This window comes from Macrobrachium rosenbergii, chromosome 2 (genome assembly GCF_040412425.1).
Source record: "Macrobrachium rosenbergii isolate ZJJX-2024 chromosome 2, ASM4041242v1, whole genome shotgun sequence".
Lineage (NCBI taxonomy): Eukaryota > Metazoa > Arthropoda > Malacostraca > Decapoda > Palaemonidae > Macrobrachium > Macrobrachium rosenbergii.
Window position 1 is genome coordinate 63,061,045 of NC_089742.1, and position 15,893 is coordinate 63,076,937.

The 15,893-nt window shown below is 33.8% G+C and overlaps 1 protein-coding gene across 1 annotated transcript in view; it reads left to right on the top strand.

Annotated features, from left to right (window-relative positions):
• LOC136847834 (zinc finger protein 236-like) overlaps positions 1 to 15,893 on the top strand; it is a 137,236-nt gene that overhangs the window by 27,494 nt on the left and 93,849 nt on the right. The window contains 6 exon segments of the mRNA XM_067119784.1: positions 2,456 to 2,620; positions 4,704 to 4,847; positions 7,332 to 7,481; positions 11,366 to 11,489; positions 13,277 to 13,428; positions 14,328 to 14,408. Of these exon segments, the coding sequence (XP_066975885.1) occupies positions 2,456 to 2,620; positions 4,704 to 4,847; positions 7,332 to 7,481; positions 11,366 to 11,489; positions 13,277 to 13,428; positions 14,328 to 14,408 (816 nt within the window).

Sequence of the window (15,893 nt, forward strand, 5' to 3'; positions counted from 1 at the left end):
TAGCAAGAATACATGTTACTAGGATTCAAAGACTATCACCAGAAAAGAAGAAGTTACTTAAAGTAGACAAAACACAGTGAAGGATGAATCCCTTGCATCAAAGGAAGGGAATATAGATGGGCAGGGAGGAAAGGAGATGATAATTGGCTGGAGAAGGAATGCAGACATAGAAGAGACTATAGAAAGAGATTTGGCAGAGGAAACACTGGAAGATGAAGGGGAAAGTGAGGTAACAGAAGAAAGTGAGTTAATAGAAGAGATACCTAAATTCAGAAAGGGAAATAAAGTTAGAGCTATAAACAAAAATACAGGACAAGTAGAAGAGTGGACTATATTGAGTCTTGCAGGGAAAAGATCAAGCAAATCTTGGGCTGATTTGTACAATGTAGAAGACTCACAGTCAAGTGACAAGGGATGGGTTAACTTAAAGAGATTATAGTCATGTAGAAAAAATTGAAGATAAGAGGTTTTGCTAGGATTCGAAAACAGAATTGTAATTGAAGCTAAAGAAAAAGAACTACAAAGTTGGAGAGAAAACAAGGTATATGAGGAGGTAAATGACATTGGACAAAAGCTATATCTACAAGATGGATAGTAACTGAAAAGGTAAAAGGTGGGGAAAGGATATGTAAAGCAAGATTGGTAGCTAGAGGTTTTGAAGAAGAAATGGCTGAATGGGAAAAATATGCTCGTACATGCAATGCCGAAATGTTAAAATTTTGTTTGATGGTGATAAAACTGAAAGATTGGAATTGTTATACGTTAGATGTAAAAACTGCATATCTACAAGGTGATGAAATACAACGAGAGGTATATTTATTACCACCTGGTGAAGATGGTTGGAGTGGATTATGGAAATTGAAGAAAACTGTTTATGGGCTCAAGGATGCAACAAAGACATGGTATTGTAAGGTGGTAAAAGTGGTGGAGGAGCTTAAAGGCGAGAGGAGTAGATTAGAACCTAATATATTCTTTTGGGAGAAAGACAATAAATTCAACGGTATTTTATGTACACGTAGATGATTTTTGCTATGGAGGAACTGAAGGATTTTTAAAGGAAACAATTGGGAAATTGAAAGGGAAATTACAAGTAGGAGAACAAGAAAGTAAAAGTTTTAAGTATATAGGAGTAATAGTAGAGCATAAGGAAAATGGAAGATTTACAGGTAATAGAGTATTAGGACAAAAGGAGTTAACAGAACATAGATCAGTGGTAGGACAGTTGAATTGGGTATCGCTACATACTGTACCAGAAATATCATATGATGTTAGTGAATTAAGTAAAGCTTTTAAAGAAGGAATGACTCAAGATATGAGAAAGCTGATTAAGATAGCGAGAAAAACTAAGTGCATAATGGGAGAAGTGATAATAAGTGAGTTAGAAGAAGAAAAGATTTATTGGGAAGCCTATGCAGATGCTTCATTCGGGAATATTGAAGATGGTCATACTCAAGTAGGTTATGTGATATCATTGACAGATGGTAAGAGGAGAAGCCCTATATGGTGGAAATCCAGAAAATCCAGAAGAGTACCAAAGTCCACCATTGAAGCAGAAGCTCTGAGTGTTGGGGAGGCCATAGAAGGATTGATATACTGTATTTCAAACATTTGTGGGAAGAGATAGTAGGAGGGAGAAAATTAGAAGCACTGGTGAAAACTGATAGTAAAACCCTAATGACTGCAATAAAGTCAAGTAATGGAGTAACTAGTAAGAGATTAAAAATTGATATTGCAGCAATAAGAGAAACAATAGAATCTGGAGAAATAAGTGAGGTGAGATGGAAAAAGGAAAGCATCAAATAGCTGATGTATTGACCAAAGCTGGAGTTTCTGGGGAAAGCATTAGGAATTATGTAGAGGGTAAAGAATAATGGAGATTAGAGGGGATTAGGATAAGAAGAGACTGGAGGGGAGGGAGAAGGAGATAAGTGTGATTATATTTTAGTTTTATAAGTTAGTCATTATTTTATTTTCTGCATTGATGAAGTGTATGGGCATTACAGAATGTATAAAAAGAAAGCACATTTAATTTTATAAAATGTTTTTATAGCAAAGCATTCCATATGTTTAAAGAGTGTTATTGTTGTGACGTCATAGGAAGTGACGTCACAGGACGAAAATGGCGGGAGGGAGAAAAATGTAAACAAACACAGGCGGGAGTGTTGAAAGAATGGTGGAAAGGTAGGGAGAGCTCTCTGAAGGTTAGGTCGATAATGGTTGGGTTGTAAGTCTGTTTGTGGTTTTTGTTGTCGTAAGCTGGATTACATAGAGAAAAAAGAACAATGTGAACAGGTGAGTGGATCACATAATTGAATAATTTAAGGATAGGTTAGGCTAGCAAAATTTTCAACTACTACTCATGAAGTCTTACATCTATAACTAAACTGAAAATTTTATCATTACAGTATATGTATTGTGTTTACCATTACATTACTAGGTATGCTTTCCATTGCAGAAAAACTTACGTTTACATGAAGCCCTGCATTCTACGGAGAAGTTGGTTTGCCCTGAGTGTGACAAAACATTTAGACGTTTGGCTTCATTTAAGAACCATTTGTCACTTCATGAAGAAGATGAATCTGTCATCTGTGAAATATGCCAAGAAGAATTCATATCAGTAGTAAGTTTCTCTGTGAAGAGAAAACCTGATAGTGTAGTAATTTTTAATTGTTGATTAAATTTGAATCACTGATTGCAAACAGAAAATTCATTATGGTTTTGTTTTTATTCTTGTTTATCTAGTTTATACATGTATATAGTCTTTTTTAGTATTTGTTTCAAGCATGCCTAATCATTGTAAAGATATTAAAGTGGGATGTAACTATTCAAATCGAATGCAGTCATTGTTTCTCAATCTTTAAGAACAAAATGTACTTTTGTTGCTGATGAAAGATATACCCACCTGCTGGAAAAGATGCAGTGTGGCATTAGTATGTAAAATTGATATCCATTTGTTGGACAACAGGCAGTAACAAGATTATTTCTAGGTATTTTCATGTAAATTATGTCTCTATTGCTTGAGATATAGGAACAAGGCTATTTCTAGATATTTACATGTAAATTACATCTCTGTTGCTTGAGAATATTGTCTCCTTTTACTGGAAAAATTAAGTTTATGAGTAGTGAGTAGGTTAGGCTGTCCATACACTTTAATTGGTGTTAACAGACTTATTTGAGTGCAATAAAAGTGTACAGTATATTAATTCCATTTGGATGTTGATGCCAAAATTTAAGCTGTTGCAGATCAGTTGAGATAGATTATAAGTGAAATTAAAGTTAAGTTAAAATAAAACATTACATAAATAATAGAATAATGTAAGATTATGAAGCTGGTAAAAGACTCAAGAAAGTAAAATAGGGGAAGAACAGAAACAAAGCAGTAAATTTATTTACTCAGCATAAACTTACAAATGTACAAGGCAAAGGCAGGTTAACTAACTACTATGAAGGGGAAAAATGAGAATAACAGTACAGTAATATCATGACAATGATGGACCCCAAAACAAGCAAAAAGTGCATTAGTTGCAATAATTCTTTCAATATTCCATCACAATGCCTGGTATTGTGGTCAAAAACAGTGTTAGGGAAAGGAAAACAGAATTGTTATATAAGTCTAAATATATTTATATTATGTTAAACACAGGAACAAATACAAAATGTTACTTGTTAATAGAAAATATTTGCAACTTTGTCTAATTACAGTACTGTGCTAAAACTTCCAGGTTATGCACCCCTAATGTACATATAGTAGAGTATTAGATTTAAATATTTATATAATATTTATAAAATGTGTAAAATACTTCAGCCATAATTAAGGAGAAATATCCTTAATTCCTGTTCAAAACTTAATTTGCTGATTTTAAGTGCTTTCCTATAAGAATACATAATAATACATCTTATCTTCCTGTTAGAGGGAAACCCATTAGGTGGCAGTTTATTTGATATAAAGGTGATACTTGGATATAAAGTCACATCCTTCCATACACACAATACTGTAGTAAAAATACAAAATTGTGAATATATGACCCCAAAGGTCCCATAATCTAGTATATTAGATGAAATTGCTTGAAATCATAGTGTATTTGATCAAAACCCCCAGATTAGTTATATAATTTTGTTTTAAACTTGTAGATTTCAGTATCTTTATTTAAGAATGCACCTTCCATATACCTCTAGGATATATAGACTAGACATCAAAAAGATGTACTACATATTAAATGATAACAGATCATCAATAAATATGTACGTGGACCATATTTATCTCCCATCCATATGGTTAATGTTTTAAAATCCTTGCTTCATAAAGATGCAAATATAAGTTGTCAGCAACAGGACTATAATAAGAGCCCATAGCAATCGTAAGCTCTTGTCTATTATATAGCTTATTAATATAATAGTTGACAAAATTATTTATAATGGTAAAATGTCACATCTTCACAAGTTAATTTTACTATTGTTAATTGTATTATTGATAGTGTCTATCTTTACATCAGATTTGAAAAATTGTAAGTATTAAAACCACAATGTGTAAGATTTTCATGCGGCAGTGTTATATACAGTGTACTAAATCAAGTGCAGCCAGTGTAAAATTACCTCATCAGCTATTTTTATCATGTTTGAAGAAAATAAGCATAAAGTTAATCTGAATTGTGGTCCTATAGTAATGAAGGCTAAATAAATTTTTTGTCCTTTTTCACTCCCAGACACAGTTGCAAATTCACATAGAACACCACAAACAAGGAGCCACTGCAATGGAGAACAGGAAGACTAGCATCGAATGCAAAGAGTGTGATCACGAGTTTTCTGATCAGGCTTTACTAACTCATCATATGAAGGTTCACAAAAAGGTAATAGACACAGAGCTGTTTTTTAACATAGCTGAAAAACCAGTCGATTTTGTAAATAATTATACTGTATAAATATATATATATATATATATATATACTGTATATATAATATATATATATATATAATGTCTGTGTGTACAGGCAGTCCCTACTTATCGGTGGCACTGGTTAAAGGCATTTTGGTTTTATGACGCTCAGCTAAGGATGTTAACCAGATTTTCAGTGCCGGTAAGTGATTTTCTGCACCTTTAAGCGGTTTATCGGCATCGGGAAGCGACTTTTGGCGCCAGTAAACGGTTTATCAGCGTCAGCAAGCAGTTTATTGGCGCCAATCGGCGCTTACGGCATTGTAAATGCCATTTATTACCATAATTATTGTGATGTTCCAGTTGACAACAATTTTCAGTTATCGGTGCTTGGCTGGGAATGGAACCCATGTCATTAACCAGTTAACCTGGGACTGCCTGTGTATATATATATATATATATATAATGTGCGTGTGTGTGTGCGTGTGTTTGTAATACATGTTGGAAAGCAGTAGATCACTGAAAATTACAAGGAAAATAAAGTGTAATGCATAGCAGTTATGCAGAACAAAGACAGTTAAATGAAAAATTAGGGAAATAAGGTAAATAATTTTACAAAGGTGACCTGAAGATAACATAAAAATTAGAAAATCAGTAATAGTAACAAACCTTTAAGTACCAAAACATATAAGCCACATGCAATGCATGTACACCTGGACTTTGGATCAGGTTATAGTTTGAAGTATATTTTTAAGTGTACACAGTCATCACTGGTACATTCATTGCATGTGGTTGTATAAGTTTTTTACAGAGATTATGGGAGGTACAGAATGAAAAAAGTACAGGTAGAGACAGTGAAAGACAACACAAATGTACAAGAGGTGTTTGTGTGTGTGTGTGTGTATATATATATATATATATATATATATATATATATATATATATATATATATATATATATATATATATATATATATATATATATATATATGTGTGTGTGTGTGTGTGTGTGTGTGTGTGTGTGTGTGTGTGTGTGTGTATATACACAGGCAGTCCCTGGGTTACAACGTTCCGATGTTACAACGCTTTTCAAATATATTCCTCAAAAATTATTTCCCGGTTTACGACACATGTTCTGGTGTTACGATGCTTACAATGCCAGTCCAACGGTAGAAATATGGCTACAAAATGGCAGAATAATAAAAATTTTGAGGTTTTTTAGATGAAAAACTCAATAAAAATGCAGTTTACATCATTTTCAATACACCCAAAGCATTAAAAGTACGGTTTTCTTAGGATTCTTTATGATTTTCGACGATTTTTCAGCTTATGACAATTTTCGGCTTATGACGCAGCGTAGGAACAGAACCCCCGTCGTAAAATGGGGACTGCCTGTATATATATATATATATTGTATATACAGGCAGTCCCGGGTTATTGGCGGGGGTTCTGTTCTGACGGGTGATGATAAGCGAAAATGGCTGATAACTAGAAATTGGCGATTTTCAGCACTTTTTCGGTGATTTTTGGTGCTTTTCGGCACCAAAAATTGCCGATTTTCAGTTATCGGTGCCTCTGTTAGGTATGCATCGGCCCCAGTACCCAATTATTGGTGCCTATAAGCGGAAATCAGCGAATATCCGTAAGGTGAATGTAGGTAGCAGAACTATGTTGTTAACAGCTCCTATAATAATAAAATACTACGTAAGTAAACTTTTCTGTATACGTCCATATATTTGTATATATATATAGTTTTAATTGATGTAATAAAAATTTATGGGAAATATGTACACAAACTACCACTGTCATATCCACTACTATTTTGTAAGCTTAATGATGGTTAAAGTAGTTGTACAATGAAAATGGTAATTTACATACATTATATGAGTACTTACAATATATATACAAGAGAACTGGAAAATTAACTTTTTCATACATGTGTGGGAAAATTTTCATACATGTGTGGGAAGAATTAATCATATGTGAGGGAAAAATTAATTAGACAGTCTAACTTACCATTGAAATTATATTTACTGATGGTATATTCAGATTTTTTAAGTAATTTTTAATTGTTCATATTGAAAATTTATTCTTTATCAGTTTATTAACAATAACAGACAACTGTAGACAAGATCTTAGCAAATATTAGCAAATCTAGAAAATTGCAAGCTTGTGACTCCATAAGCCTTATTAAGTGGTATATTTTAGTAAAAAGAGGCAGTCATAGTATTTCAAAGTTAAAGTCTCGTCTTTTATCATAAACTTTAGTTAGAAACTTATTATTATTAATTTTAACATTAATGTACTGTATAGGAAGGATCCTGTTAGGAAGGGATCAGTGAAAATTGCAAGAGGTAAGATAAGGTCACTTATTTTAATAAAATAATTAAGAACATTAACATCAACATATACGGGATTTTACGGGATTAGTTTTCTATTTTTACCATTTTCTTCACAGGTCAGGAAGATGACAGCTACAAGACCAAAACGAAAGTTAACAAATCGCTCAAACTTTGAAAACAAGTGTTTCGATTGTGGGAAAACTTTTCTTAAACCTTCTCAGTTGATACGCCATATTCGAATACACACAGGAGAGAGACCATTCAAGGTATGTACTTTTTTTTTTTTTTTTTTTTTTTTTTTTCAAGTACCAATTTAGAGGGCATCAGTCTTTAAAGCCTCTTACGTGCATACGTGGAAGGTGCTGTACAGGTGTATCAGAAAGTTTATGTTGTGTCAGATGATTATAAAGGATGTGGTGGTATGCATATGTGCAAACAAGAACTGTCATTTTGACTGGGATGCGAATATAGGAAAACAAAGACTGTGTGAACAGATATATATAATGATGGGTTAAAAAGTGTCAGGACAAGAATAGATACTTAAACACTCCTAGAATTGACACAGTTTCTCCAATTATTGTGACTGAATATCTTCCATAAGGGAAGGGTTAGAAATTTGCTTCTGTAACTGACTTTTTCATATAAGAAACTTACCAAGTAATTACATAGCTAATGTTTCAAACTTGCACAGCAGTTTAAATTTTGAAATTTGTTGTAGGGCTTCTATTGTTTTAGTGTAGGTGACAAGACCCCGCCCACTTTCAGGGGAGAATAGGTACAACACAGCTGAAGAGCTCAATTCATTTCTGCTGGTGAACAACTGAACTTCAGTTGTCTTGAGCAGCTTTATTTTGTGTTTTGTATTTTCGTAATAACATTAAGTTTCATATACAGGCAGTCCACAGTTATCGGCAGCCTCAGTTACCAGTGATCCGGTTTTACGGCGGTTGTCTAGCGACGATGATAACCAGATTTTCGTTGCTGATAACCGGTTATCGGTGCTGATCACCTCTTATCAGCAGCGCTGATCACCGGTTATCAGCGCCGCTAACCAGGGATCAGTGCTATTATCGCTGATTTTAGGTTAGTGGCGATTTTCAGCTGTCATCACACTGTCGGGAACAGAACCCCGCCGATAGCCGGGACTGCCTGTATACTTACTAAGTAATTACATAATTGGAGCCCTCCCTCCTACCCTCTCATGGACATAGGGCACAAACGAATTGAGCTCTTCAACTGTGCTGTACCTATTCTCCCCTGAAAGTGGGCAGAGTCTTGTCACCTACACTAAAACAACAGAAGCACTACCACAAATTTCAAAATTTAACCTGCCGTGTGAGTTAGAAATATTAGCTTTGTAATTACTTGGTAAGTATATATGAAACTTAATTTTATTGTGAATATACCATTTTTATGGGATTGAGTATAAGTTTTGTTACTTCCTCATATGGTTACTGTGTAACAGTGGATGTTGAATTCAAGAAACAATGAGGAAACAAGGGAGATAGAAGTTTTGAACAAAGATGATACATGTAAAGAGAGAGAAAGAGGGATCATTGTAGCTAACTGTTAGGGTAGATTAAATTAACATTTCTGGAAATAAAACTAGCCCCAGTCCAGAGAATAGCCTCAAACAAATGTACTTGTTGGTTTGTGAGCAAATGCAGTGTCTAATGTTTTGCTTGAGTTTTACTTGATTGTGACCTTATGTAACCTATGTAAAATAGACCATATTTATGAATCTCTAATGGAAGTATTGGTAGTTAGAAAGTTTGGGAATGCATAACTATAGAGCTATGAAGGTGGAAGCTTTTTATATGATGATACCAAGTAATGAGGTCAGTAGTACTGCACATTTTGGTTGGAAGTCAAGCTTACTTTTTATTTAAAGCATATTATTTCAAATATTTTAATGAGGCCATAGTATTGACATGTTAGTAAAGTATAACCATAATTGTTTTTAGAGCAATATTTATGTATAGAAAAGTAAATTATTTTTTGACATTTAATAGTTGGTTGCAAGTTACATTCCCCAGCAGACCCTCTTTTAAACAGGTTCTATTGAATATTATTGCTGCTTCAGCTGCATTTATTTTGTAGAAGACTTTTTCTATTTTCCTTATTGCGGACTTCTCTTCATTGGAGGTGCGTGCTAACAGCTCGCCTATATTTGTCATTTCATGGGGGAAAAGTCAAAACCTGGATTCTGCTTTATATATTCTATACAGGTAGTTCTATACAGTTGTTGCTGCGACGTTTTGACAGACTCTTCTGTCATTCTCCAGCGGGAGCTAGTAGAGGACTGGCAGATTGCATAGGTCCTTCTGAATTTATACACGTGCTTCAGCGGGGGGTCATGGATGGTGAATTCTGATTGGTTGCAGTCAGTGAACTTCAAGCCAAATTTCTGTGGAAGCTTTCGATCCTGACAGATCTTGGCAACCTGGAATGTCATTCATTCCAGCGTTCCCCATTGGCCTGCCGTTGCGTGATGTCATGCTGGCTGACATCATCGGTAGTTTGGCTGCTATTGGGCTGAGGATGAATGATGTCATTATCTACTCTTTCTGTCGTAGTCGGGATTGTCTCGAAGAGGCGCCTCGCTCATCAGGGCATCTCCATTCTCAGGGTTGTCGTTTTCAGGTATTCGTTGGATTTGGTGGGTGTTCTGCATTATTCTTCTTAAATTCGTGGGGTGGAGCAATGCCTCCTGCGTCGTATTCATTGTTGGTTTTCTCTCGGCAAGTTATACACAGGAATCTTGTAGGTTTCTCTTTCCATCTTCAGAAGAAAACTGAAAGAAGTTTTTGTTTGGTTCATTATTATTATTATTATTATTATTACTATTATTATTATTATTATTATTATTATTAATGTAATGGTTTGATGAGCTCACTAATTTGTATTTGTAGACTCAAAGAAATCACCTGAAGGATTTGTAATATTGTGAGAGGTAGAACTCGGAATAAGTTGAAGGACATAAGGTTGGGCAGCCAGATGGAAAATACCAAAATAGGTGGACGAAAAGTACGAGGCAGCCCCAAAGGAGGCACTTCAAAAAATGGAAATAGGTTTATTTAAAAAATTACATCTTTTTAGCAAGTTATGTAGGTAATTTATTATCCAGTAGAATGTATGGAGATTTCCCTTTAACTAGATAAGGCATTGATTGGTAATTCATAAATATTCCGGTATCTCTCTCTCTCTCTCTCTCTCTCTCTCTCTCTCTCTCTCTCTCTCTCTCTCTCTCTCTCTCTCTCTCTCTCTCTCTCTCTCTCTCTCTGTATTATTTTATTTACAGTAAACGTACTGCATTACCTCTTTACCCAAGGTTTCAACCAACGATATGTGATTGTGTAAGCTGATTCATAACGTGCTTTGGATGAGTTAGGATTTGTACATTTTCTTATACCATGCCGTATAAATGCACTGCAACTGCTTTTTTGTAGAGTTTCTTGCTGATGTTGTTATGATATATATCCAGTTTCCTGCTTTATATCATATTGAATATCCTCAATAAGTGTGGAAATACTATTGGGAAAGTGAATATACCGAAAGGCTGAGCAGGAGTTAGGTAAAATAAGACATCATCATACAAGGTTTCATAAAACAGTGACCACTACTGACAGAGCTAAGATGATCTTGTTGCTAATAGTGATACAGTATTTTGAAGAGACTTTTTCAGTAGAAAACTGTACAGTGTATCACTCTACTGTAAGTCATGCACATCATAGGGTCAAGTTTTGGGAGACAGAATTGGAAGATTAATACAAAAGTTAGATGAATTTTAATGAAATACTACATAGATATATTCATAATTGCCTTACAGTTATATAGATCAATAAATTTCTCAGATTTCGGCTGGAAAGTCCCCTGGATAACTATGTGGATAGATTGACAACAGCTTGAAATGGATAGATTGACAACAGCTCGAAATGATACTTTAGATATTTATGTAAGAGTGGTTTTGTATATTGAAAAAATTTCTGAATGTGTAACAGGTGAATTAGAAGATTTTTCATCATAGAGAGTAAGGATATTTATTTAATGTTTATGTATTAACTGTGATAGAATTTATTTTGTATGTGGACTTGTACTTTGTACAAAATATTGCTAAAATGTTTGTGTGTTCTTACTTTTATTTCAACAGTGTACATGGCCTGGATGTGACAGAGCCTTCAATCAAAAGAATACAATGCAGATTCACATGGATATTCATACTGGTACTAAAGCACACAAATGTGAATTTTGTAATCAGGAATTTATACAACGAAGTGAGTACAATGAGATTATGGAACTGAATTGTCTATTCAACATGTAAAATTTTCTGACTGAATAATTTCTTAATGTCTGTCAGGTACGGGCAGTCCTCGGTTATCGGCAGGGGTTCTGTTCTGGGAGTGTGATGATAACCGAAAATCGCCACTAACCAAAAATCGGCGATTTCTGTGCTTTTTCAGCGATTTTTGGGCTTATCGGGGCCGAAAAGTGCCGATTTTCAGTTATCGGCGCTTCTGTTAGGTATTTATTGGTGCTGATAAGCAGAAATCGGTGATTTTCGGCGCAGAAAATTGCTGATTTTCGGCGCTAGACAAGCCCCATAAAACTGGATTGCCATTAACCGAGCCTGCCGTTAACTGGGGACTGCCTGTACTGATTACCTTTTTGAAATACATGAATTGATGGATATAGTGTGCCCACCTCCATCAGAAAAGGCCCTGTGTTTGCTTGTACTTGCATTTTATGTTTAGCTTTCAACTCTCACTTGTTATCTGTCCTCATTTACAATTAGGTATAATCACTAGAGTAACTAGTTGATCCATATAATCAAATGCTTTGTGTTTTTTATGCACTGACTTGATTAAAGTAGCTCTCTCAGTTTTATCAGATCTTATCATAAGAGGTTACTTGCCAGCAACATTATTATGATGTTTTTTTTTATCAGGCTACCTTTTTAGAAGAAATTCATTTTGCAAAATAATCTCCAAAACAGAATAAGTATAAAGCTCAGGTTGGCAAAGCTAGAAATTGTATGGAATTACTCTGGGCCGTATGATCCCTTGGATGTGCAGGTGTAGGCTGTACTTCATGGTCTTTGCAACTCTTCAGATTTTGCCACAGTGCCAGACATCAGAAGCATTTGGTAAATGGGGTATAGATTACATGAATGCTTGTGTCGGTTGTGTAAATGCTATTGACTTGACTGATAATTTCTAGCTCTTTATTCATAATCTACATGTGCATAAAGTGTTGTGCCCACAAACCCAAACAAATTGTGTAAGGCATTTTCACTGTATTATATTATAATTTTGTTTGTTTCACAACAAAGCTGTATTTATATTAGCCAACTTTTATGGTTTTCACAAATCCTGGATACTTCATTCCCATAATAGCCTGTCAAACTAAATATGATAGAGTACCTTGCAAATTTATTTATAGTATCTATAAATATGCAAAAGAAGGTAAATTATTGACAATTTAACATGAAATATTTGGTACTTACCATAATTTGTATCCAGTTCAAACCAAGTTGTTAACATATCTCCCTTCCCACCTCCCCTTCCATATAGACATGTTCAAGATGTTCAACACAACTTCAAAACACTTGGGTGCAATCACACAGTGTACTTATTCACTTCTTAACACAATTGTTCAGAGATGACTGGAAATAAACAACCTGCACAACCATCCAAAACTTATCTATGCCATAACAAAAGAGATTTAAACATGGCAGGCTTAGTTACATCTTGTTGATTAGTGGATGCAGATTGATGCAAATTTCATGAGCATGTAGCACTTGTGCACAAGGCATGCAAACAGTGTTATGCGCAGTATTTCGGCCTCACACCAAGCAGAACACTGGTTAATTTGCTTAACTGTGTAGCATTTGATTTTCAATATTTCCTTTGAAACAAAATTGTATAGGTGAAGAATTTATTATTAAACAAATGTATAGCCAGCTCTGACTTTATAACTAACTATAAATAACTTTTGTACATTTCTTTCTTGTTTGTGTCGTACCAGGACAAACAGTGATAACAGCAAAGTATTTATGTTTCAGGTAATTTACGTTGCCACATCAAACGGGTTCATCCAGTAGATAAAACAGATCAGCAGTTATTCGAATGTGAAGAGTGTTCATGTGTATTCAAACGAGCTGGAAGTCTTAATGCTCATGTGTCACGAGCACATTCAGGATCATCTGTGATACTGGTAAGTATTGTTTATAGACACCCTGACACCCTCATAATTATGAAGGCGTTTGGTGGAAGTAACCCTGGTAACATATTTCTTAGCACCCCTGAAACTAAAGTGTAAAAAAATACAATGTTTGCTATTTCCATATAAAACACCATTGAAAGAATCATTAGGTTCTCTTGATTCATCAGTTGATCATGCTGCAAGTTCCAGAGTTTTGTTATTTCATGTGTTTGGTTATAAAAAGAGCTTAAAAAAAGGTATGGCAGTTTTAAACATTGGTTTTGTTTTAATCACCGCCTCTTTTAATCATCATCTCTTGACATGATGGAAATTAATAAAGGATTGTAAGTTTAGATAATTTATCATCATTCTTAACTGAATTGTTTGTAGTGGCAATTACTTTAAGACTACAGTGCTATGTTTGTTTCATCTGGTATTATTTCAAAAGATAAGTTTATGTCCTATCAATGGGTAGTTTAACCCAAAAATGTATAATCTTCCACTTTTAACCCTTAATTCTTTAAAGGAGTACTTGTATGAAAATTCAATGTAGATACTTTTTGCCGTCAATATATTTTTGAGCATTTATTTTTGAGGTTTACTTAGTTTACGCAGCTTGCACCTAATGAAACCTTAATAGAAATTATGGGAGAGGTTGATATAACTTGCACCGAATCAGACCATTAACATAGAAATTGTAGGTGGATTGAGAACTGGTTGTTTGTTGTAGTGTTTTTATATTAAAATTTGTCTATATGATTATCTTATAATTAAGGTCTTAATAAAATGGTTTAGAAATATGAAGTAAGACTGCAAAGGTGTACTGCATATGAATAACTTATGAAATTGTAAATGTTGAGCAAAAATGGGATTCTGCTTTTGACTCTTCCTATCTTTTATGTTGTCACCAGGGGCTTGATGTACCCCCAGACATGCGTAACGTCATAAAAGAGATGCAGGATTTGGAGAAAGCTAGTCAAGGAAGGAAAAAGGTAAGATTAAAGGTATACAGTAGTATTGTACACAGATATCATACCTATTGAAATTGCTGAAGATAGTAGAAAATAATTTTAAGATTAAAGGTGATTCACCTGTTGTTTTTATAATCGTAGGTTGTACATATACAGTCATCCCATAGCTTACTCAAATTTGTAAAATGGATGAAAATATAGAGATTGATCTAACAAGTTTGAAAACAACATTTAATTTTGATGCAAGTAGAGCATACGAAGTGCATAAAGATTCCAAAAAAATATTTCAGCATTAAGATTGCTATTACTCTTATCACATCACAATACAGTGTTATATAAACGTTACTCAATTACTGTTATGTAACATTGGATACCAGGCTTACTTAGTGAATTTATTGCTGTGTGCTTCCAGAGAGAAAAACAAAACAAGTTTGGTTTTTAAACTTACTGATCTTTCATGTCATTGAGTGAAAACAATGTGTATATATATACATGAGTGTATGTGCATTGAAAGGAAATAGATCAATTAAAGTTAAGCACATAATATACAGAAAAAGGATAGCTAAATGAAAAATTAAGGAATATTGGACTTTGGACTGGGTTGTAGTTTAAAAATATTTTTAATGTGTACCCAACCGTCGCTGGTGTATACAGTATATCGCATGTGATAAGTTTTTTACAGGAATTGAATGCGTTACAGAGTGAAAAAGTACAGGTAAAGACAGTGACACACTAATGTACAACAGTTGCATGTGTATGTATAAATTTTGTATATATAATGTACAATATATGTACAATTATAATGAACATGGTTAAAATTTTATTAAAAATATACACATAATTAGTAACTACCATTATCATATCCACCACTATATTATAAGCGTCAGGATACAATCTGTACAGTATCTTCATGCATAATTGTAGTATTGGTCATGGTAGTTAAGGTAGTTAAACAATGTCAATTTATTTACATACAATACATAAATATACAGTATATGTAAGTTAACAGAAAAATTAGATTTTTTATATACGGGAAAAATTAATAAGACAGTCTAACTTAACACTGAAATTTAATTTATCAGTAGTACAAGATTTCTTCAGATTTATTAGTTAATATTTTTAATTGTCCACGCTGGAAATTTGTTTTAAATTAGTTTATTTTAACAAATAATTGACACTTGTAAACTAAGTCTTCACTTTTCATACAGATATTTGCACATCTAGGCAATTTTGAGCATATTACTCCATAAGACATGAGAAGTGGCATATTTGAGTAAAAAGCAGGCAGTCCTAGTACATTATTCCAAAATTAAAAATCTCTTCTTTTATCATTAATTTTAGTTAGAAATTTTGTATTAATAATTTTAATATCCATATTTAAGAAAGATCTTGTTTTATAGGCTCATTATTAGTACTGTACAGTCCGACCTCTTAAAACTAGCACCCTTGGACCAGGCCACTGCCGGAATATAGAAAATCCCGGATTTTAGAAATCACCCCTAAAAA